Source organism: Myotis daubentonii, chromosome 12 (genome assembly GCF_963259705.1).
Source record: "Myotis daubentonii chromosome 12, mMyoDau2.1, whole genome shotgun sequence".
Taxonomy (NCBI): Eukaryota; Metazoa; Chordata; class Mammalia; order Chiroptera; family Vespertilionidae; genus Myotis; species Myotis daubentonii.
Genome location: NC_081851.1, coordinates 35,500,357 through 35,523,509, shown reverse-complemented (window position 1 = coordinate 35,523,509; position 23,153 = coordinate 35,500,357). Strand labels below are relative to the sequence as shown.

Sequence of the window (23,153 nt, the reverse complement as noted above, 5' to 3'; positions counted from 1 at the left end):
GGGAATCAACAGGATGGAGCAAACAGCTATGGCTGATCCTCAGCCCTGCCCTAAGAGGCCCCGCGTCTCAGTGTCCAGGTAATCTCTACAAGCACCTCTGAGAGAAAGCCGCCCTCAAGTTCCGCCCACTGCCAGACAGTCCTGTTTCTCCCTGTATGAGTCTGGGTCCCCAGAGACTCGCCCGGAACTGGAGTTCAGGGCCATCGGGAGCTTGTGTCTCCCTCCCGATTGAAAAAGACAACCACGTCCTCCATTGCCAGCCCTTCCCCCGTGCGCCTCCGTACCTCTGCACTTTACTTCCGTACCTCCTCTGGGTCTCAGTGTGCTTTTCTCTTTCCTTCTGGTTGCAGAATTTCCACTCGGCCAGCCTTCCGGTGGTTCTGGGTGATGTCCATTTTGTCTTTTAGTTGTAGTTTTGAATTTGCTGTGTGCAGCAGCAATTTCAGGTGTTTACCTATGCCGCCATCTTGGTTTCAACCACGCTTGTTTTTTCCACTTATTTTTCACAAGCATCCAGGCAATGTCCTACTGTGGCTGAGAACCACCCTTTGATTAGCAAGAATAAACAGCTGTATCTGCCAGCATGACAGCAGGACGAACTGCTTCCTCAAGGGTTGCCTCCTCAGCCCATTATCCCTGCCCCTCGCTGAAAAGTGTAGGAATTGAACAGACATAGAGGATGATGGGTAGAGGAGAGGTTGAACGAGAGCGTTCCAGAAGAGGGAACAGTATGTGCGAAGGCCTCAAGCAGAAAGAGAGCTTCCAATTGTTGTTTATTTTCCTCACCGGATGATGTTTATTGATTTTAGATCAGTGCTTCTCAACCTTCTGGCCCTTTAAATACAGTTCCTCATGTTGTGACCCAACCATAAAATTCTTTTTGTTGCTACTTCATAACTGTAATGTTGCTACTGTCATGAATCGTAATGTAAATATCTGATACGCAGGATGGTCTGAGGCGACCCCTGTGAAAGGGTCTTTCGACCGCCAAAGGGGTCGCGACCCACAGGCTGAGAACCGCTGTTTTAGAGAGAGAGGGAGGGTGTGAGAGAGCGAGCAAGCAACATCGATCTGTTGCCTCCTGTTGCTTCCTGACCCAACCCACAACCCAGTATGTGCCCTGACCAGGACTGAAACCACACCTTTCAGTGCACGGACGACACTCCACCAGCTGAGCCACCAGGCCAGGGCAAGAGCTTCCATTCACTGAAAGACCGGGAGATGGGCAACGCGTGCAGGGGACTGGAGCGGGTGATGGACACGTTCATATGTATATGTATATGTATATGTATATGTATATGTATAAGTATATGTACATGTATATGTATGTTAGTTTATCTCAGAGAGGAAGAGAGAGGGAGAGAGAGAGAGAAACATCAATGATGAGAATTCTGCATGCCCCTCACTGGGGACTGAGCACCCAACTCAGGCACGTGCCCTGACCAGGAATTGAATGGTGACCTCCTGGGTCATAGGTCGATGCTCAACCACTGAGCCACACTGGCTGGGTGACACATTCCTGGCTTTGTTTTTTAGGAGCAGAAGCCCTGGCCGCTCTGGGAAGCCCTCACCAACTAGGGGTTAAGTGCCCCTCTGATGTCCTACCATGTTGTCAGTAACTCCCTCATCCCTCCACTCATGACCACGGATCTGCCCTTGCCCCTCCTTGGTCCCTCCTCAGCTCCCTGGTCTCGAGCACCAGTGCCCACACGGGAACTCCTCCTGCGGGGCCACCTGCCTGGGCCCAGGGGAGCTGAGGGGAGCAGGTCCCTGCCTCTTCCTGCCCCCTCCCGGAGATGGACCCCAGTCCCTGCCGGTACCTATTGAAGCTGGAACACATGAGGGGGCACAGACGTTTGGTTTAAGACCCAGAATCAGGGGCCAGTTAAACAGTGGTCAAGTCTTCTGAGCATCACGGGGAAGTTGTAGGGCGCAGGCCTGCAGGAGGAGGATGGGCTGACAGAGGGGCCTGTGTGGGACCCCAGACTAGGGAGAAGAGACCTAAATAAAGGGACAAGGTTGGGGCCCAGGGTTTTGGGCAAGAACATGCATGTTGGAGCCACTTTGCTCCTGGTCCCCATTTCGAGGTGATGTGCTTGTTACAAAGGGAGCTGGCAGGAGTGAGCAGGTTTGTGGCCTTGGCTAACCATCAGAGATCAGCCAGGAGCAGAGCACACTGCAGGGATGGAGGCCTGTGTGTCACAAGGCACACCTGAAAGGGCACCTGGATTTCCTGGGTCATCAGGGACTCACCAGCTCCTGAACAGCAGCCTCTGGGTTGGGGGGACCCAGTGAGAGGCTCCAGATCACCTGTGAGCCACCCATGCCGGTGATGCGCCAGCTGGGAAGGGTGCAGGGGGCTGCACCCACCCGTCCTGGGCCCGGGCCCACCTCACAAGGGATCAGTCTCACCAGATGAGGCAGTTCAGTCTAAGGCACCTGTGAGAATCTGGAGCCTCTGGGCATCCGGGGACAAAGGCGGGGTCCCAGGGGTGGCAGATCTGAGGAACTGGCCAGGCCCACTTCCCTTCCAGGACACCACTTTCCCAGCCGCCCTTCAGACCTGTGGGGCCATGTGACTGGTCCCAGCCAGTGCGACCAGGGTCCCATGACTGGCAGGTCTAGCCTGGAGGTCAACATCCCACACTCTGTCCCTGGCTGACTTCTTCCCCGTCAGCAGAGCCTCCCTGACCCCAACCTTCTCACCTGGACTCACCCCAAGTTCTCACCTGGACTCACCCCAACTTTCTCACCTGGACTCACCCCAACTTCTCAACTGGACTCACCCCAACTTTCTCACCTGGACTCACCCCAACTTCTCACCTGGACTCACCCCACTCCTCTCCAAGTCCCTTTGCCAGGAGTCCCTGCAGCGCTAAAGAGGTGGGTCCCTTTCTTCCCGCTGAGCCTGGGATGTTAGCAGGTGTGACACCTGCAGAGGCTTGAAAATGCATTTGCTTGTTTTTGCTTCTCTTGGGCTCATTCAATCACCTGGAAGCCATGCCTGAGCGAGCCTGCGGGAACCTAGGAAAGCCCAGGCACCCCGTCACTCAGCCAACCCCACGGCTCGGGAACCAGCCACCCAGGACGTGTGGACAAAGCCGAGACCAAAGAGCTGCCCAGCCAAGCCCCATCGGCATTGCTGACTCACAGAATTCAGCTAAGGAAATGTTTATTATTCTTTTGTGATTGATTTTATCTGTGTCAGTAGATAAACGGAACAGTGGCATCTGAAAAAGACTAAATGGAGCAGATCCACCACCATCCCGTGGGGCTCAGACGTTCACAAACAGAAGCTTTACTGTGCTGTCACAGGAGGCTCGGGTGAGCTTGTTACTGCGGCAGAGCCTGTCCTGTCCTGACTAATCCACAAGGACACAGATCACAGGCCCTGTCTCTGCCCTGGTGCCTGAGACACATGAGCAGAGGGGAGCCAGTAGGTTAAATGAACTATATGAACAGCAGATAGCCTGTTAATCATGGAGGGGAAATACTGGCCGGTCTTGCGGAAGCCGAGGCGCTGGTAGAGGGCCAGGGCGGAGCACTGCAGCATGCTGGTGCTGAGGACGACCTCACGGCAGCCCTGGTCCCGTGCAAACCGCAGGACGGTCCTGACCAGGGCTTTCGCTATCCCCTGGCCCCGGTGCTCCCAGGCCACGCTTAAGTGAAGCAGCTCCACCTGCTCCTTCCGCAGGGTGGGCTCCCCAACGGGCAGAGCTCCCACCGTGCCCACCACCCGCCCCTCACACTCAGCCACCCAGAAGCAGGAGCCTGGCTCACTCAGGTAGGTTTTGCTGATGTCACGCATGTCTGTGCGCAAACAGTTGGACACATACTGGGTCCAGGGGTATTTGGCCAGGAACCTCAGGGCAGCCAGGAGGGTGAGGCCGGCCATGAGGGCCAGCAGCCAGGACCCAGAGACCACAAACAGGGCGAGGGGCCCCCCAAGCAAGAGCACAAGAGTTCGTGGCAGCTTCAGGATGTGGCGCAAGGTGGTGGGGGCGTGCTCAGCCATGCCCCGGGCGAACAAGTCCAAGACCCATGGGCGGTCGCTCTCCTGGTATTTGCGGATGTGACAAGGAGCCATGGGACTGGTGGGTCTGAGCCTCGAAGTCCAGCAGAGAGAGCTAGGCGTCCCTGCACCCTTCCCACAGCCCTGGGGAAGAGAGAGGAAGCCAAGTGAGACCCCCATCTCCCACCTCCCGGGAACCACAGAGCCCCTGTCAAGGGCTTGTCTTTCTGCTGCTGCCCCAGGAAGTAGGACACAGCCACTGGGAGAAGGTGCAGGGTCAGAAAGACTTGCATTTGACCTGGCTCCATTCTTTTCTAGCTGTGTGACCTTGGGCATGTTGCCTAACCTCTCTGAGCCTCTTCATCTGTACAACAGTGTAAAACCAAAGCCTGCCTCTGAGGTTGTTCTGAGAATTTGATAAAACAACAGATACATGTGCCCTCCCCTCCACCACTTCCCCTCCCACTCTTTTTTTAAAAATCCTCACCTGAGGATATTTTTCCACTGATTTTTAGAGAGCATGGGAGAGGGAAAGCCAGAAATACCAATGTGAGAGAAACACATCGATTGGTTGCCTCCTGCATGTGCTCCAACCAGGGCCTGGGCCTGAGGTACGTGCCCTTGACTGGAATCAAACCTGGGACCCTTCAGTCTGCAGGCTGATGCTCTATCCACTGAGCCAAACCGGCTTGGGCCTCTTCCCCCCCTTCCTGCCTCTCCTCTCAGCCCCTTGCTACATTGGTGCCACCGTGCAGCAGCCAGAGCATGTGCCCCTCACCCTTGGTGCCTCTGCCAGGGTCCGCACTTTGAGGGAAGCCTGTGTCCCCAAGCACAGGTCTCCGCAAAGGCTCCTTCCCCCGATTGCCAAGGTGGAGGCTGCTGAGCCTGCCCGAGAGCCCAACACCCAACCTGGCCCTGCCTTGAGGGCCAGAGGAGGGTCCGGAGCTGCAGGCCACACTCAGAGCCCCGTCCTTCCACCCACGTCCTCTCACCTGTCACCACAAAAGCCTCGAATGTCCAGGGTGGCCTCAGCCCGGCCTCTTCCCTCAGCCTCTGACTGGCATCTGGGAAGACTGTGCAGGGCTGGCTCTAGCTCTGGGACCAGGCCCTGGAGGCCACTCATTGGCTGGCTCCTGGCCATGTTAATTATCAACCCGTGTCAGGGAGCTGGGCAGCGAGCCTGTTCTCCTTTCATTTTTGGAATACGGGTCATCATCTGGGAGCGGGGAAAGGGTCCGGGACAGCCTGAAGGGGCAGCAGGCTTATAAGCAGTCCCTGTAGTTCTGAGTGTGTGTGGGGTAGTGATGGGTGATTAAAGACCCTTCCCCTGAGATGGCTCAGTTCAGGATGGGGAGACGTGGGACAATGACCTCCTGGGTAACAGAGTCCGTTCCCCACCTTATTCCAGTGCGCAGGGCAGACAGCCAGTTTGTAGCTTTAATATGTAACCCTTGATGAAGGAGGCAAATCATGTGACCTACCAAACTGCACATAGCTCCTGTCTTGTATTAAAAGCCTTTAATGAATGCATATCCTCATCCCCAGTAATTCCACTTCCGGGAAGCTGTTCTAAAGAGAAACAGTCTGGCCAGCGCGGCTAGTGATTGAGTGTTGACCTATGAATCAAAACGTCACGTTGGATTCCTGGTCAGGGCATATGGCCGAGTTGTGGGTTTGATCCCCATTGTGGGGCGTGGAGGAGGCAGCCAATCAATGATTCTCGCTCATCACTGATGTTTCTTCCTCTCTCTCCCCCTCCTTTCCTCTTTCTGAAATCAGTAAGAATACATTTTAAAAAATAAAGGAGAAACATGTACCAAGATTTACTTGAAAAGGGGAGGCAAAAATTTGAAAGCAACACAAATGTGTAATAAAGGAGCTACATATGCGAAATGTTACACATCAATAAAACGAACGTGTTTGTGGGGGCACGGGAAGAGGAGCACAGCACCTGGGGTCCCACAGATCTGAAACTTAACCCCGACCACAGCATTCTGAGCTTTGAGGGGAGCAGCATCTCTCAGCTTCAGGGGAAACATGCAGTTACTTATTTATTTAAAATACACAGGAAGGACACAAAATCGATCTATTATGCCCAAAAATATTTAAACTGATTCAAATCACAAACAATTCCAGATTGTGGAATTCTGAAAGACATCTGGAGTACTCTTAAAACAATCTCAACATTACTTTTTTTAAAAGAATTGTTCTAAAGGAGACGAAGAGCCACGACAAGCACAATGCAGGGTGAGTGCCTCAAGGAATGCAACTTACTTTCAAATAATATTTGCAATGGTTTTGTACACTTGAAATTTTTTGAAATAGACTTGAGAGACCAAGTCTGGTTTTTCGCTGGCAAAATCCCCTGGGGTTGCAATGAAGACTAAGTGAGGGAGTGCATTAAAGTGCTGAGCAGAGTGCACGCAGGGAACGTTAGCTGTGTGCTTCTGCACTTGAGGAGCCGCCCTGAGGGTGTTCCTTCCAGCTGCGCAGTGACCCACAGAGCGCACGCTGAGACGAGGCCGTCAGCCGGCCGGGTCCCAGAGTCACTGCAAGTCTTCCTGCCGATTCACGCTGGCTACACAGAGTGAGCAAGGAGCTGTGTCATGTGAAGCCAATGGGCTTTAGGGATCGGAATTGCAGCCCAATCTAACCCAGAACTCCTCAAACCACAGTCCTCGGTCATCCTGCCCATCACTTATTTCCAGTTTTACTGGAAAACCACCACATTCGTCATTCACGTACGGACTGTGGATGCCCCTGCACTACAACAGTGAGAGCTGAGTAGATGCAACAGAGACCATTCGGCCTGCAACGCTGTAAATATTTACTATCTGGCCCTTCACAGAAAGGTTTGCCAACCATGACCTAGTCTACCTTGACTGATACAATCAAAATGAGAAAAAAACCCAAATCACTTATAAAACATGATTTTACATTAGCGGTAGGACCTTGGGCAAGTTACCATGTTTTAGTGGCCGAGTGTAAAATGAGGGTAATAACAGCATCTATCCCAAAAAGTGTTATGAGCTAGTGTTTATAAAATCACTAAGGCAGCCCTGACCAGTTTGGCTCAGTGGATAGAGCATCAGCCTGTGGTCTCAAGGGTCCCAGGTTCCATTCCGGTCAAGGACATGTACGTTGGTTGCAGGCACATCCCCAGTAGGGGGTGTGTAGGAGGCAGCTGATAGATGTTTCTAACTCTCTATCCCTCTCCCTTCCTCTCTGTAAAAAAAATCAATAAAATATATATTTTAAAAAAAAATCACTAAGGCAAAAACCTAGTACCTTGTAGACATCCAACAAATATTTGCAATTACTATTCCAATTACATAAAAACTAGAGGCCCGGTGCTGGATTCATTCACCTGTGGGGTCCCTTGGCCTGCCCTGCACCCTTTTGCAATCCGGGACCCCATCAGTGCAAGATTGGGGCCAGGTAGGGCTCCAGGGCGTATCTGGCCCGTCTCACCCAGTCCCAATTGGGGCCAATGGGGCTGGCCAGTTGGGGAGGGGCCACAGGAGGTTGGCCAGCTGGGGAGGGATTGAGGGAGGGTTCCAAGGCGTGTGTGGCCCGTCTTGCCCAGTCCCGATCAGCCGAACCCAAGCAGCAAGGTAACCTACAGGTTGGATCGTCTGTCCCCTGATGGTCAGTGTGCATCATAGCTACTGTTAATCGGTTGACTGGTCAAATGGTCGACCGGTTGCTTAGGCTTTTATATATATAGATAAAATATATCTGAATGGAAATAGAAGACTAGAATAACAAATAACACTAACAGTGATTATCTTTGAAAATATTAACAGGTAGAAATAGAAGGTTTCCCCCCGTTATAACATTGTTTTAAAATTTTCTATAATAAACACATATAAATCCTATATAATAAAACCCTAATATGCAAATTGATTGAATGATGGAACGACCGGCCACTATGACATACACTGACCACCAGGGGGCAGATGCTCAATGGAGGAGCTGCCCTCAGTCGGGGCCATAGAAGGAGGCAACCGGTGGCGGCAGCAGGGAGCGGGGCCAGCCAGCAGGCAGCAGCAGTACCACCAGCCAAGGCAGGTGCCAGCGGGGGCTCACCCCACCAGTCACCCCACAGATTGGCCCTGATCACCGGCCGGGCCTAGGGACCCTACCCTATGTATTGGGTACAGCCTTATATTTAAAAATTAAAACCTGGCAAGGCCACTCTAACACTGAAAAAACAGGATGATGCAGCGATGACATGCATGGACTCTGGCGTACACATTTTGTGGTCAGCCCTGATTCTGACACTTATAACTGTGTGACAAAGCCAATTAACTTCTCTCTGCTTCAGTTTTTTCCACCCATAAGATGGGGAAAATGGTACTACTGCCTCAGAAGGATCATGTTATGTACCACTTTTTATAATCAGGGCAAAAAATGTAGCTGCCCATACAACAGCAAGATGCCTTCTTAAAAAATATATATATTTCTATTGATTTCAGAGAGGGAGGGAGAGGGAGAGATAGAAACATCAATGATGAGACTCATTGATTGGCTGCCTCCTGCATGCTCCCTATTGGGGATCAAGCCGCAACCCCAGGCATGTGCCCTTGACTGGAATCGAACTGGGAACCCTTTGTCCTCTATCATGTCCTCTATCCATGGAGACAAACCAGCTAGGGCGGCAAGATGCCTTTCACCTGTATGAAATTATGGTCACTGGTGCATGCAGCATCCCAGATAGCGAGGGATGTCTGACTGCTGGTTTAGGCCTGTAAACCGGCGGTTGGACATGCCCTGAGGGGTCCCGGATTGTGAGAGGGCACAGGTCTGGCTGAGAACATCCCCCACCCCCACATGAATTTCGTGCACCAGGCCTCTAGTTTTATTATAAGAAAAGAAAAAGCAACGTTTTTTATAAATGCTGAACATTTTTAATGTTTCTGACATTTCACAAAACATCTTTTGTTGACATTCTACAAATGACAGCATCCAATAATGTCCCAATCCTTTCTTCTTGTGAAGATAGTTTATATATCTATTAAAATAAAATACAAATTATGGCATTCTAATATATTCATGCACTACTAACTTTTATTACACAAACCTGTAAGTGAAATCATTTATCATTCAATTATTGGGATAACAGTATGAAATTAAAACGTGACTAAAATATGCAAAGTAGATGCATCACATATGTCAAAAGTGCCCTTTAAATTGAAATTATGGTAGTAGCTCTCTAAACATAGAAACTAAATTTGTACCAGTTTTAAAGGCATACACACTAGCTTCATACTAAATTTATGTTATATTACAAATGTAATATAACTATGTAAGCTTGACATCTAAAGTTGTCTATTCTTTCTTAATTAGAAAATGCTTTTATCAACCAAGTTTCTAATTATATTTTACACAAACCTGCCTCTTCCAATTCTTCGCATCTATAATAATTTTTCAAGTAATTTTAAATTATGTTAACCTTTCTTAAAAGTTCAAAAAAATGCCACGCTGGGTGGCTCAGTTGGTTGGAGCGTCGATTCCCGGGCAGGGCACATACCTAGGTTGGGGGTTCTATCCCCAGTCAGGGAGCATATGGGAGGCAAGGGATTAATGTTTCTCTCTCTCCCTTCCTTTGTCTAAAAAAATAATAAATGGATTGAAAAAAAAGTTCGAAAAAGAAAAAAGCAGCATAGGTTAGCAATAGCAAACAGCATTGGTATCATTCCTTATCTATCACCTTTTTGGATTTACAAACCTTTTTGACTTCTGTAATATTTGTTATTTCAGGAAGATTTTTCAGGGAAACTTGCTGACCTTCTACCTTAGCTATTAGGTCTTCTTTATCTATTTGTTTTTCTCCATCTTCAATGTAAACAATTAGAACTGAAGTGTCATTTGCTGAGATACCGAATTTTTTCAAAGCCTCTGAAATCTGGGGGGAAAAGACAATAAAGCAATAGTTTCTATGTCTGAAGCACCTCACCATCTTTCTTCCTGCTCAGGGTATTTTCATATCCTGGGAGTTCTCTCTGCCTAGTTTTTATCTTCAATAATCCCTTCCCAACATCTACCAGTTCTGCCTCTACAGCACTCTCTGCTCATCCTGTGGAATCAAGCTCAAACTTCTTTGCAAGGCACACCAATCACCCCTCCTCCGGCTGGTGACCCTCAGTCCTGCACTCCTGCCGACCAACCAGGCTAGACTGTTTGGAGATCCCATCATGTCACACTTCATTGCCTGTGTGCTCACTGTGCTCTGCCTGGAGTGCCCTCACCCGCAAGGTGCAGTTTAAATGTCATTCCCTCCTGCACCCTCCTCCTTATAGAAAAACTGTTCTTTGCTGTTCCCACAGATGTGAATTATCATCCCCATCGTATCATTGATCTTGGGGCATTCGGATTTCCGTCTTGTTCACCTGCCTTCCTCAGGACGTATCTGTTCCTTCTGTTCCTAGAACTGAATGGCACAGGGACAAACAGGTGTCCACTGAATGGAATAGTTTCTTGAATTATTTCAAATGTTCTCAAAGAAACAATAATTACCTGGTAATTTTTCCTCCAGGTACTGGGGGATTCTATTATCATGCATTTCATGAATATTTCAAACATCTGTATTTTAAACCATACCACAGGTTTCCTAAGTTTTCTTTTGATGACATTAGTACCTGGCTGTGTTATTAATAGTAGTGGTAATACTAAAACTTCATCAGCAAAATTTCAGCTATTTTTTATTTTTATGTGCCACATGTGGAATGTCTTTAGCTCAAAACTTTTGAGTTACTATTAGTATCTCAAATCACAAACTCTTTCTACACACTGAGTGTGGGAATGAGCATGTGCTAAGGGCTGTTCTAGGTAGCAGGCAGGCTTCTTGTAAATGGAAAAGACATGGGTTCTACCCTCAAGTTTACAGGAAGAATTAAAAATGCATACGATAGCACTCAAATATCCATGCCTATTGTTTTATCATGTAGATTCAGATGTCACTTACAGGGATCTTCCTGATCCTATACAGATAAAACTATGCTCACTTAATTTAGCAAAACTTGCCGAAACTGGTTTGGCTCAGTGGATAGAGCGTCGGCCTGCAGACTGAAAGGTCCCAGGTTCGATTCCGGTCAAGGGCATGTACTTGGGTTGCGGGCACATCCCCGGTGGGGGATGTGCAGGAGGTGGCTGATCGATGTTTCTCTCTCATCGATGTTTCTGACTCTCTATCTCTCTCCCTTCCTCTCTGTAAAAAATTAATAAAAATATATTTTTAAAAAAAAATTAGCAAAACTTTTGTTTGCTCAAATGCAAAGTGAGTCCAAAGCTTATTTTTCTAGCAAAAGGCAGAGCTAAACCTCAACTCTCTGTCCAGACCTCTCTTCACTACTCCTTTGGTTTGCTACTAACAATAGACTTACAGGAATTCTGGGGAACACTCATATTATCATGACAAGGTGAGCAGAAATAAAGTTAAGTAAATCCATATTAATTACATTGTTATTTGGGGACAGGTTGAAAATAATTTCAGTAGATAGAGTTCTCGTCTTCATTTTTCCTAGTTTGTAGAGATGAACTGCTTTGTTTGCTGCCACAAGTATCTGAAATGGATCGACAATCTACCAAAAAAAAAACAAACAAACAACACAACACAACACAAACAAACCAAAAAGAATTACACACAGAGAATCTGGAGTACTCTGAAGTCACATGCCCTATCTCATGATAACTCCAAGGTCAGGCTGTTTTACTTCATCATAATTCCTATAAACTATACTTTCAAAATTGCTATCTCAAGGACCTGGGTGTTCAGAAAATCATAGAATTTTAAAGTTGCAATGAACTTAAATAGTAAAACAAATTAAAAATAACATTTATCAAGGGCTAATATTATGGGGAAGGTCATATTCTAAACATTTTATACTTCTACTAGAGGCCTGGTGCACGACATTCGTGTACTGGAGGGTGTGGGGGTCCCTCAGCCCGACCTGCACCCTCTCCAATCTGGGAGTTTCTGTCTATCTTTCCAATCATATGAGCGAACTGTCTGAGACCCCAACTTAGTTTGGTTTGTTGCTCACAGAATAATAGAGGCATTTTTTTTTCTTTGCTTCATTGGTGGAGATTTCCTGGAAGTTTTAGGATATCTTCCCTTTAATTTTTCCCAGACACTCTGATTTTACTTATGTCTCTTACTTTTGCTTTCCCTCCATCACCCACAGCAACAGTAACTTGCTCCAGGCTCACTTTGTTCTAGTGCAGTGGTTCTCAACCTTCCTAATGCTGCGACCCTTTAATACAGTTCCTCATGTTGTGGTGACCTCCAACTATAAAATTATTTTCGTTGCTATTTCATAACTGTAATTTTGCTACTGTTATAAATCGAAATGTAAATATCTGATATGCAGGATGTATTTTCATTGTTACAAATTGAACATAATTAAAGCATAGTGATTAATCACAAAAACAATATGTAATTATATATGTGTTTTCCGATGGTCTTAGGTGACTCCTGTGAAAGGGTTGTTTGACCCCCAAAGGGGTCACGACCCACAGGTTGAGAACCGCTGCTCTAGTGTCTAGGAGATCCATCTGCCACCATAACTACAATTCCCAGCATTCCTGGTGCTCCCCGCACTCTGTGCTTTCGCTTCCGGTCCTGGGGCTGCCAACAGAACTATTATTCCCAGAATTCCTGGTGCTCCCCGCGGTCTTGGTTTCCCCTTCCTGCTGTCTCCATCCCTGGCCTCCCTCTCTGCCAAGTCCTCCAAGCCGCCAGCTCTCCCTCTCTGCTCTCTGCCTGGTGGCTTGGGGGGGCGTGGCTCCCTCAGTTACTGGGAGCGACCAAGGGAGCCATGTCCCGCCCCCCCCCCCCCCACAAGCCTCCGGCTCTCCTGTACTGCTCTCCACTTGGCGCCTGTGTATGCAAATTAACCTGCCATCTTTGTTGGGTTAATTTGCATACTCACTCCTGATGGGCTGGTGAGCACAGCAGAGGGATGGCCAATTTACGTTTCTCTTTTATTATATAGGATTATCCTTTAATTCTTAAAACTACCCTATGAAATCAGTATACTTATTCACCTGCAGTAGATGAAACAAAAGTAGCGAATCTCTGGGTTTGAATGCCAGCTGTGTCACCAACGACTCAGGCAAATTCCTTAGTGTTTTGTTAGGTGGAGGTAATCATAGTACTTACTTCACAGAGTTGTTGTGAAGTGAGTTAGTATATGTAAAGCACTTAGAATGATGCCAGAACAGAGTAAACACTATATAGACGTTGGCTACCATTTGTGCCAAGTCCTAACCACTGGCAGAGTTGGGATGAAGTCCTGCAACATGATTCCACAGCGTGTGCTCGTCAGCGCTATACGATGCCTCTTTGCAGAGATTTTCCGGTTCAGGTGAGAAACGGAGATCCAGGCATCTGCCTTATGAAGCCAGACCACACCTTTCCCACCTCCTAGTGCAGGGCCTGAAACTTCAGCTTCTATTCACTATTAAACTCAAGGCTGCCCAAGTCTGACTCCACTCCACAGCCTGGACAAGAACTTTTTACCCGAAGATGGCGATTTTAGGCTAGCCTATTACATCATGAAAAATTAACATACTCTTAAATGCCCGTATGTCTCATTCATTCTCACTTGTACTTACCACTGTAGGGTTTATCAATGAACTATCAATAGCACCTTCCATGGCCTTTTTTCTCAAGTCTCCAGCATTTTTTACATCTTTAAATAACAGAAGGGTCACCCTGCATTCCGGAAATAGGTCCAGCTGATGTGTTAACTGCATTTCATAGATAAACAGGATTCTATTGCATAAAACCAAAAAGACCAAAAAACTTTTGTTTAAAAGTTAACATTAGCATTCATAACAAACATCCTTGCTAATAAATTTAATGATACAACTGCTAAACTAGAAAAATCCACCCCAAAAGCACATCTGGCTTCCTCATGGGATCTTCTCTTCCTCCCCTGCTGAGCTCTCTGTAGTTGCCTTTACTGGGAAAGGATCGTGGCTGCGGCCCGACGCCCTGTTGTGCAGGTGAGGAAGCTCAGAGGGGTGGCTGAGGGCAGCTTCCCCAGCAGCTGATGAGGAGCAGAATATCAGGAACTCTGTAGGCTGTAAGTTACCGACAGTGTTAACCAAACTGAGAGTGGGGAAGGGCATGTAATAATAGAGCCACAGCTGTCTAAAAGTTAATCACTTACTAACTATACATAAGGTTTCTTACAGACCCTGGGAAACTGGAGGATGAAACAAGGCTATAAAGAGATGAGCTGCCTCGATGGGCCCACTACTCAGAAAAGAAATACATTTTGAGAACAGACCAAGGACAGGACATGCTTCGATTTGGTTGCTGTGCCCAGACCCTGACCCCCTCTGGGAGTTTATCTCAGGAACGCTGACCATTTTCCAGCCCCAAGGACAGGCTGAGCTGTTTGTAACATCATAAAAGATTAGCCACCCTGTTACCGGACTCTGAGCTCCTGAAGGCCGGACAGCAGACTTTATCCTCCCCTCTTCATGCTACACGTGCAGCTCACGGCTGCATGTTGCTAGCTATCTTCTTCCTTGTGTGTATATAAACAGCCACCTGACAAGGGGGGGTCAGAGCAGAATTTCCAGGGTGACGGACTGGTCTCCCCATACAGCCAGCATTAAGGAATGAACGCTCATATGTAATCCAACCCTGTCTCTGCATAATTTGGCTCAAGCAGTGACAGGTGGCCTCGGACCCATTGTGTCCGGTTTCAAAGCCTGTCTTCTACACGGCCTTTTAAAACTTTCTGATCTCACCTTCTTATTTGTATTTTAGCAAAACCTAAACACATATTAAGGGAGAAAATAATTTTGTAAATAAAAGTGTGACATGACTCAAAGTCATTTCACACATGGAATTTCAGCAGAGAAGGCACATCCTATCTAATAAAAGAGAAACATGGTAATTGGCATACGACCGATACCCTTTTCATTGGCTAATCAGCGAGATATGCAAATTAACTGTCAGCCAAGATGGCGGCCGGCAGCCAGGCAGCTTGAAACTAACATGAGGCTTGGTTGCCTCAGTGACGGAGGAAACCAACGTTCCCCGCCTGCCGCTGCCTCTGAGCTGGCAGTTTAAGAAACTCTGTAACAAATACGCCCAACTTCAGCCAGCAGATTGGAAACATTGTAAGCAAAGGCCAGAAACCTACTTTCAGCCGGAGGCCTAAGAGCTGGAGCCAAGCCTCAAGCTAAAGCTGGCCCAGAATAAAAAAAAAAAAAAAAAAAAAGGAAAAAAGGAGCGTTTGGGAGTTCAGTCACCCCCAGCCTGAAAACAGCCCTCAGCCCCTCACCCAGACTGGCCAGGCACCCCAGTGGGGACCCCCACCCTGATCCAGGACACCCTTCAGGGCAAACCAGCCGGCCCCACCCGTGCACCAGGCCTCTACCCTATATAGTAAAAGGGTAATATGCCTCCCAGCACCAGGATCAGCATGACAGGGGGCAGCGCCCAAACCCCCTGATCGCCCTGCGGCTCTGTGTGTGACAGGGCGCGGAGCCACAACCTCCCTATCCACCCTGCTCTGTGCCTGATAGGGGGGAGCTCCCCCCCCACGGGCCCTGCTCTGTGTGTGACGGGGTAGAGCCATAACCTCCCCATCAGCCCTGCCCTGAGTGTGAGAGTGGCGGCGCCCCAACCCCCTGATCCGCCCTGCTCTGTGGGTGATAGAGGGCAGCACCCCAACCCCCTGATGGGCCCTGCTCTGTGCGTGACAGGGTACAGAGCCCCAACCCCCCTGATGGGCCCTGCTCTGTGTGTGACAGGGGGTTGCTCCACAACCTCCCCATCGACCCTGCCTTGAGTGTGACAGGGGGCGGCGCCCCAACTCCTCAATCAGCCCTGCTCTAAGCCCGACCAGGGGCTGCACCTAGGGATTGGGCCTGCCCTCTGCCACCCGGGAGCAGGCCTAAGCCAGCAGGTCGTTATCTCCCGAGGGGTCCCAGACTGCGAGAGGGCACAGGGCAGGCTGAGGGACCACCCCCCCCAGTGCACAAATTTTTGTGCACCGGGCCTCTAGTTATTAAATAATCAGTAATATTGGCCCTTTCTTAGACATAATTTAACAAGGAAAGGGAAGGGTATATACAAAGACATGAAAGAAGCATGAGACAGTTTGAATAATGAGAAAGACATAACTATAACCTAGATGGAAAAACAAAGTCTTGCAAAAATTTGATCTTTAACACATTGTATGCGGGAAACGTATTTATACGTTTTACGTTGACTGGTAGTAGGGCGCGGGACACGTATTAATACATTTTTTATAGACTAGCGGTAGAATGCAGGTAACGTATAAATACGTTTATTTTTATACTTTTTTATTGCTCTAAAGGGATGCTAACATGCAGATATATGAATTCCAAAGGACAAAATTTGGGTCTCTAACACATACAATGGTGAATTATGTATGTACTTCCAGGTATAACGGTAATCAATCTATTCAACTGCAAAAATGGCCCTCGCCACCTGTTAGCGCGAGATAAAAACTACCTGCGAACAATGTGTTAAAACAATTTCAATCAAAGCCTTAATTAGATATTTGGGTGAGGCAATTTGATAGGTTCACGTTCTCTCTCCATCTGGTAGGTTCCATTTCTAGAACTCTTTCTCAAGGAATAAATTGGACATCTGAGAATTTATGTAATAAGAGGTCCCTCTCATTCTAACTGTAAAAAGTTGAAACCTGCTCTAGCCGGTCTGGCTCAGTGGATAGAACGTCAGACTGTGGACTGAAGGGTCCCAGGTTTGATTTCGGCCAAAGGCACATGCCTGGGTTGCGGGCTCGATCCCCAGCGGCGGGTGTGCAGGAGACAGCCGATCGATGATTCTCTCTCATCATTGATGTTTCTCTCTCCCTCTTCCCTCATCTCTGAAATCAATAAAGAAATATATATTTTTTAAAAAGTTGAAATCTATTAGCTAGTAACAGGGGATTGGTTATGACGAAACAACCATTAAAACCTATAGTCTTGCCCTAACCGGTTTGGCTCAGTGGCTAGAGTGTCGGCCTGCGGACTGAAGGGTCCCAGGTTCGATTCCGGTCAAGGGCATGTGCCTGGGTTGCGGGCACATCCCCGGTGGGGAGTGTGCAGGAGGCAGCTGGTCGATGTTTCTAACTCTCTATCTCTCTCCCTTCCTCTCTGTAAAAAATCAATAAAATATTTTTTTAAAAAACGCCTATAGTCTTAAAGAGTAAAGACAAAAATAGTAATAAATAACATTAAATAAAAACCTCTGATTGGAAAACAAAACATAGAATTCAGCATAAATCATGGGTTTTTATAAAAGGTGCACACACACAAATTTAAAGGAAAATACACCAAAAAGCTATCTCTAACTTGATGGAATTACATCTGACTTTTTCTGTTACAATCAGGAAAAGAAAAATCTGTAAATAATGTTCTGGCACATACCAGTTCAATCTTTATTGTCATAATGTCCAATGGGGAAAAAGTAGATACAAAAAGACATAATGAATATATTCCCAGTTACACAAAAAGATGCAGAAGACAAAAACATGAAGGAAATACACCAAAAATGGCCATCTTGGGTAGTTGGATTATACATTTTTTACTGTCCTACATGTGTATGTTCTGAGTTTTCTACAGAGAGCACACAAAATTTATTAAGTACATATAATCATGGAGGGAAAAATACTTCCTGTGGTTTCAGTGTTTACACTAGAGGAAAAGGAAATTGCTTTGAATTCACTCACTTAGGCCAGAAACTTAGAATCCTATCACTTAAACAGCATATCTAATCCATAAAGTCTTGCCAATTTTACCTCTTTTGAAAAATGCATTTTTATTGATTTCAGAGAGGAAGGGAGAGGGAGAAACATCCATGATGAGAAAATCACCGATTGCCTGCCTCTTGCACACGCCCCATCAGGGTCCAGCAGGGAACCCCACCGGGACCTCCTGGCCCCTGGGACCGCGCTCAGCCTCAGGTACCATCGTACCATCGGGACGACATTAATGAAATCATCCCTGAACGCATCAGCCTCCAAGAGAGGAGGTAATCCCCACACAGGCTCTATTTTATTTTATTATTTTTTAAAAAATTGAAGCAGGGGTAGTGATTTTCTTTTCTTTTCTCGCCCTGGCTGGGTTGTCTCAGTGGATGGGGCCTCGGCCTGCGGACTGAGGGGTCGCAGGTTCGATTCCGCTCAAGGGCACGTGCCTGGGCTCCGCCGGGTCCCCAGCGGGGGGCGTGCAGGAGGCAGCCGATCAATGACTCTCATCATTGATGTGTCTCTCCCTCTCCCTTCCTCTCTGAAATCAATAAAAATATATTTTTAAAAATAAAAGTAATTAAAAAATATTCTCACCTGAGGATATGTCTACTTATTGATTTGAGAGAGAACCGCACTCCCCTCCGGGCCGATGGCCGTCCCCGAGCCGCCCCCCGCTCTGCCTCTGGGACAGGGGCCACCGACCCAGTTCCTCCCTCCCTTCAGCCCGCCGTCAGGAGTCCATTTAGCAGCGACCCCGAGCTGGACTCTATTACACGGGCTCCTTCTCGGCCCTCGTCACACTTGGCAGTGAGCGGGGGCGTCTCGCGTCCCGGGCTGTGCGCTCCCTGAAGGGGGACCGAGTCCGTCACTTCCGGGCTGCATCCCAGGGCCCGGCTTCGGGAGGCGCTTCATAAACGAGGCGCGGGGAACGCCAGGCGTCGCCTCAAAGGTCCCGGGTCCCAGCGGCCCAGCACCGGCCCACCCCCAGCCCGCCTCCTTCCAGTCCGCCCGACCCGCTCCCGCGGGGACTCACCGCCGCCTCCCGCGTCCGTCTCGGAAGATCGTCCCCTCGGAAACAAAGCGGCGCCTTCTCCCCGCCCTCCTCCGGTCAGCTTCTCTCCGGGTCCCCACGGAAGGAAGGTTCCGGCCTCCGGTCCCACCCGCCCTTCCGCAGATCTTTCTCCCCAAGGCGGTCCCCAGACGCAGACAGCCGGGTTCCGTCCGTCACTTCCGGCGAGGGGGCTGCAAGGACCCGCGGGTGGGCAGCTGAAGCCTGGGTGCGAGTCTCAGCCTCGTCCCTAACCCTGGTTGGGTCTTGGACGAGCTGTCACCACTTCTTGTGCAAAGCACTGGCCAAGATGAACTCCACACGCCTCCGCCGGTCGAGCTTCAACAGTTCTTCCTGGGGGCAAGCGGGACTCGGTTTCCTTCTTGCTCTGGGCGGGCCATTTAGGGAGGATCTCCTAGGGGTCAGCTCTCAGATTTGCTTTGGATAAGAAGAGATCGTGACAAATTAATGAAATCATCCCTGAATGTATCAGCCTCCAAGAGAGGAGGCAATCGCCTACACCGGCTGTATTTTATTTTATTGTTTTTTAAAAATTGAATCGGGGTAGTGATTTTCTTATCCTTTTTTTTTTTTTTTTAATTCTCACCCGAGGATATTTTTTCCATTGATTTTTAGAGCGAGTGGGAGAGGGACAGAAATATCCGTGTGTTGTGTTGCCTCCTGCAGGTGCGCTGACCAGGGCACAGGCGGGAGGAGCCTGCAACCGAGAGAAGTGCAGGTGCTCTTGACGAATCAAGGCCAAGGCTCTCTCACTGAGCCAAACCAGCTAGGGCAGCGGTCGGCAAACTGGGGCTCACGAGCCACATGCGGCTCTTTGGCCCCTTGGGTGTGGCTCTTTCACAAAATACCACGAGCCGGCCGCACGTACAGTGAGAAGTTGACTTAAAACTTTAAGTAAAGTTTATTAAGTTAATTTTAGGGAACGTTGTGGAGTGAAAGAAGCTGTAGTGTCGAGGATTGAGAAAGGTATGTTGAGATGGCTTGGACATATAGAGAGGATGAACGAAAGGAGATAGACGAAACAAGTACACAAGACGAGTGTGGATGGGAGAGTTGGAAGGGGTGGACCTCAGCGAACGTACCTCAATCAGACTGAGGACTTTTTAGCAAAGGCCAGCTTAGGAGTACCCTAATTAAGTTAATAACAGTGTATCTACCTATATAGTTTAAGTTTAAAAAATTTGGCTCTCAAAAGAAATTTCTATCGTTGTACTGTTGATATTTGGCTCTGTTGACTAATGAGGTTGCCGACCACAGGGCTAGGGCAACAGGCTGTATTTTACATGTTTTTTTTTTTATGGTCGGGGCTCATCTTATCCAGTACTATTCTTTACACAGGAAGACACGCAAACAACAAATATAGCTGTCCTATGCATATGTGCTATGCAGAGGAAATAGGTTTTTAAAAAATATATTTTTATTGATTTCAGAGAGGAAGGGAGAGGGAATGAGTATAGAAACATCAATGATAAGAGAGAATCATTGATCAGCTGCCACCTGCACGCTCCCTGCTGGGGATCAAGCCTGCAATCTTGGCATGTGCCCTTGGCCGGAATGGAACCCAGGACCCTTCAGCCCCAGACCCATACTCTATCCACTGAGCCAAACCAGCTAGGGCAGGTGGGGTGGGGTGGGGTGGGGTGTGCCTCTTTTAAATAGGATGTTTAAGAAATGTCTCACAAAAAGGGCCATTTGAACAGTGACTGGAGGAAGTCTGGAAGCAAGTTGTGTATCTGAGAGAGCAGCAGTCCAGGCAACAAAGAGAATTCAAAGGCTCTAAGGCACATAAGGCCTTAGCCTATTTAAGGAATACTAGTAGCAAAGAGAACTGTGGAACTGTGGGAATGAAGTTAATTAGAAAAAATAATTCTGCCAAGTCTGGTATAAAGAACTCTTACAACTAAGCAAAACAACCAAGAATGGGTGACATTTAAACAGACACTTCACAAAAGATATATGAAAGATCAATAAACACATGAAAAGATGCTCAATATCATTAGCCACCAGGGAAGTGCAAGTTAAAAATACAATGAGATACTACTATACACCTATATGATGACGAAAGTTTAAAGGACTGATAATATCAAGTGTTGAACAACATGCAGAATATAGAACCCTCATATTGCTGGTCTGAATGTAACTACTTTAGAAAAGAATTTGGCAGTTTCTTTAAAATATATATTTAATAATAAAAGTTATTTATAAAATGTACTGTACCTAGAAATTTCACTCCTGAAATTTATCCAGAAGTGAAAATATGTGTCCACACAAAGGTTTACACATAACTGTTTATAACAAATATACTCATGACAGCCAAAAATTAACCCAATGCCCAACAACACATCAATGGATAAACAACTTAGAGTAAATTCATACAATGAAATGCTACTCAGTAATAGAAAAGAATGAACTACTGGTATTTGCAATACTTGCAACATAGATAAATCTAAAAACATGCTCAGCAAAAAAAAAAAGCACAAAAATCTAAAATTATGTTACTGTATGGTCCCATTTCTACAAAACTTTAGAAAATACAAATTTATTCTAGAGAGACTAAAAGAAAACCAGTGGTTGCTAGGGATGGGGAAGTGGGACATGGACTGGAAAGGACCCCAAGGTTGACCTCTGCAGTGAACCAGTGTTCCATATCCTGATGTAGTGTTAGCTATCAGGGAGTATGAATTTGTCAAAACCCATCAAATTAACCCAGACAGCGTGGCTCCGTGGTTGAGCATGGACCTTTGAACCAGGAGGTCACAGTTCGATTCCTGTTCTACTGGTCAGAGGACATGCCCGTGTTGTGGGCCCCCCAGTGGGGGGCGTGCAGGAGGCAACCCATCAATGATTCTTATCATTGATGTTTCTATCTCTCCCTCTTTCCCTTCCTCTGGAATCAGTAAAAATATTTTTAAAAATCATCAAATTATGCACTTTAAAAGAGTAAATTTGATAGACTATACATTGTGCCTCAATAAAGTTGATTAAAAATAGACATTTAAAAAAGTTGTCTGTTCATAGCAGCTGTTATAAGCGCCAAAAGCTGGAAACCCGAATATTCATCTAGTAAATGGATAAGCAAATGGTATATACATACAATGGACTAACTGGGCAGTCAAAAGGATCAGTTGTTGCTACATACAACAACATGGATGGATCTCAAAATAATTATGCCGAATGAAAAAACCCAGACATGAAAATAGTACATGCTGTATGACTCCACTTATATAAAATGACTCTATAGTGACAGCAGGTCAGCGGTTGCTTGGTTAAGGGGCCTAGGGTGGAAATAAGGAATTACAAAGGGGCACAAGGAAACTTTGGAGTAATACATATGTTCTATCTTAATTGTGGTAATGCTTTCATGGATGTATACGTGTCAAATATATCAAAATGCTTACTTAAAAAACGTACAGCATATTGTGTGCCAATTATATCTAAGTCGTTTTAAAAATATGAGACCGCACAACATCTGTATTAGATTAGCTAGAATAAAAGAAAAAAACTGACAGTACAGTACTGGTGAGAGTTAGCTGGAACTCATACGTTGTTGATGGAGATGTACAGCCATTTGGAAAAGTTTGGCAGTTTCTTATAGAATTAGACACACATTTATCCCACAGCAGCAATCCTACTCCAAGGAAAATAAACATGTATGTTCATAAAAATCTGTACACAAATGTTTATAGCATCTTTGTTCAAAATAAAAAACTGGAAACAATCCAATCCTTCAACTGGTAGATGGATAAACAAATTGGGGTATCTATAATAATAAAAGCATAATATGCTAATTAGACCGGACAGCTGAACGACCTTCTGGATGACCTTTTGGACGAAGCCGGGGCTGCGAGGCCAAGCCCCTTGCAAGAATTTCGTGCATCAGGCATCTAGTATCCATATAATAGAATACTAGCAGCATTAAAGGGAATGAGCGAGTGATCCACTTGGCAACATGGATAAATCTCAAAAGCATTATGGTAAATGAAAAGAGTCACATTCAACAGGCTACATATATTGTCTGATTCTACTCACTTGACATTCCAGAAGAGCCAAAACTGCATGGACAGAAAACAGATCAGTTGTTGCCAGGGTCTGCCTTGGTGGGAGCAATTGGTTACAAAGTGACATGAGGGAATTTTCGGGCTGTGGGGGTAATAAAACTGTTTTTAATTGTTGCCACAAAATTGAATGCATTTGTCAAAACTCACAGAATTGTACACTAAAAAAACATAAATTTTATTGTTTTTCAAAAAGTCATCTCAGAGGTGAACATGATCCTTTATCTACAGCTGCAGAGGAATAGAGATCATTATGCATTATAAAA

At 46.9% G+C, this 23,153-nt stretch overlaps 1 protein-coding gene across 8 annotated transcripts; it reads right to left on the bottom strand.

Annotated features, from left to right (window-relative positions):
* Positions 1–3,155: 3,155 nt before the first annotated feature.
* On the bottom strand, positions 3,156–19,239 carry TPRKB (TP53RK binding protein). Of its 8 annotated transcripts, none has more exons than XM_059659411.1 (5): positions 18,797–19,239; positions 13,631–13,790; positions 11,473–11,595; positions 9,744–9,920; positions 3,156–4,156 (listed from the first exon to the last, which is right to left on the bottom strand). In XM_059659411.1, the coding sequence occupies exons 2-5, from the start codon at positions 13,769–13,771 to the stop codon at positions 3,383–3,385; spliced, it is 1,215 nt and encodes a 404-aa protein (XP_059515394.1). In that variant the 5' UTR covers positions 13,772–13,790; positions 18,797–19,239; the 3' UTR covers positions 3,156–3,382. The 8 variants fall into 8 exon arrangements, with proteins under 8 accessions (XP_059515394.1, XP_059515396.1, XP_059515395.1 ...); XM_059659413.1 differs by lacking the exon at positions 18,797–19,239 and adding an exon at positions 18,466–18,760; XM_059659412.1 differs by lacking the exon at positions 18,797–19,239 and adding an exon at positions 18,358–18,467.
* Positions 19,240–23,153: the final 3,914 nt, after the last annotated feature.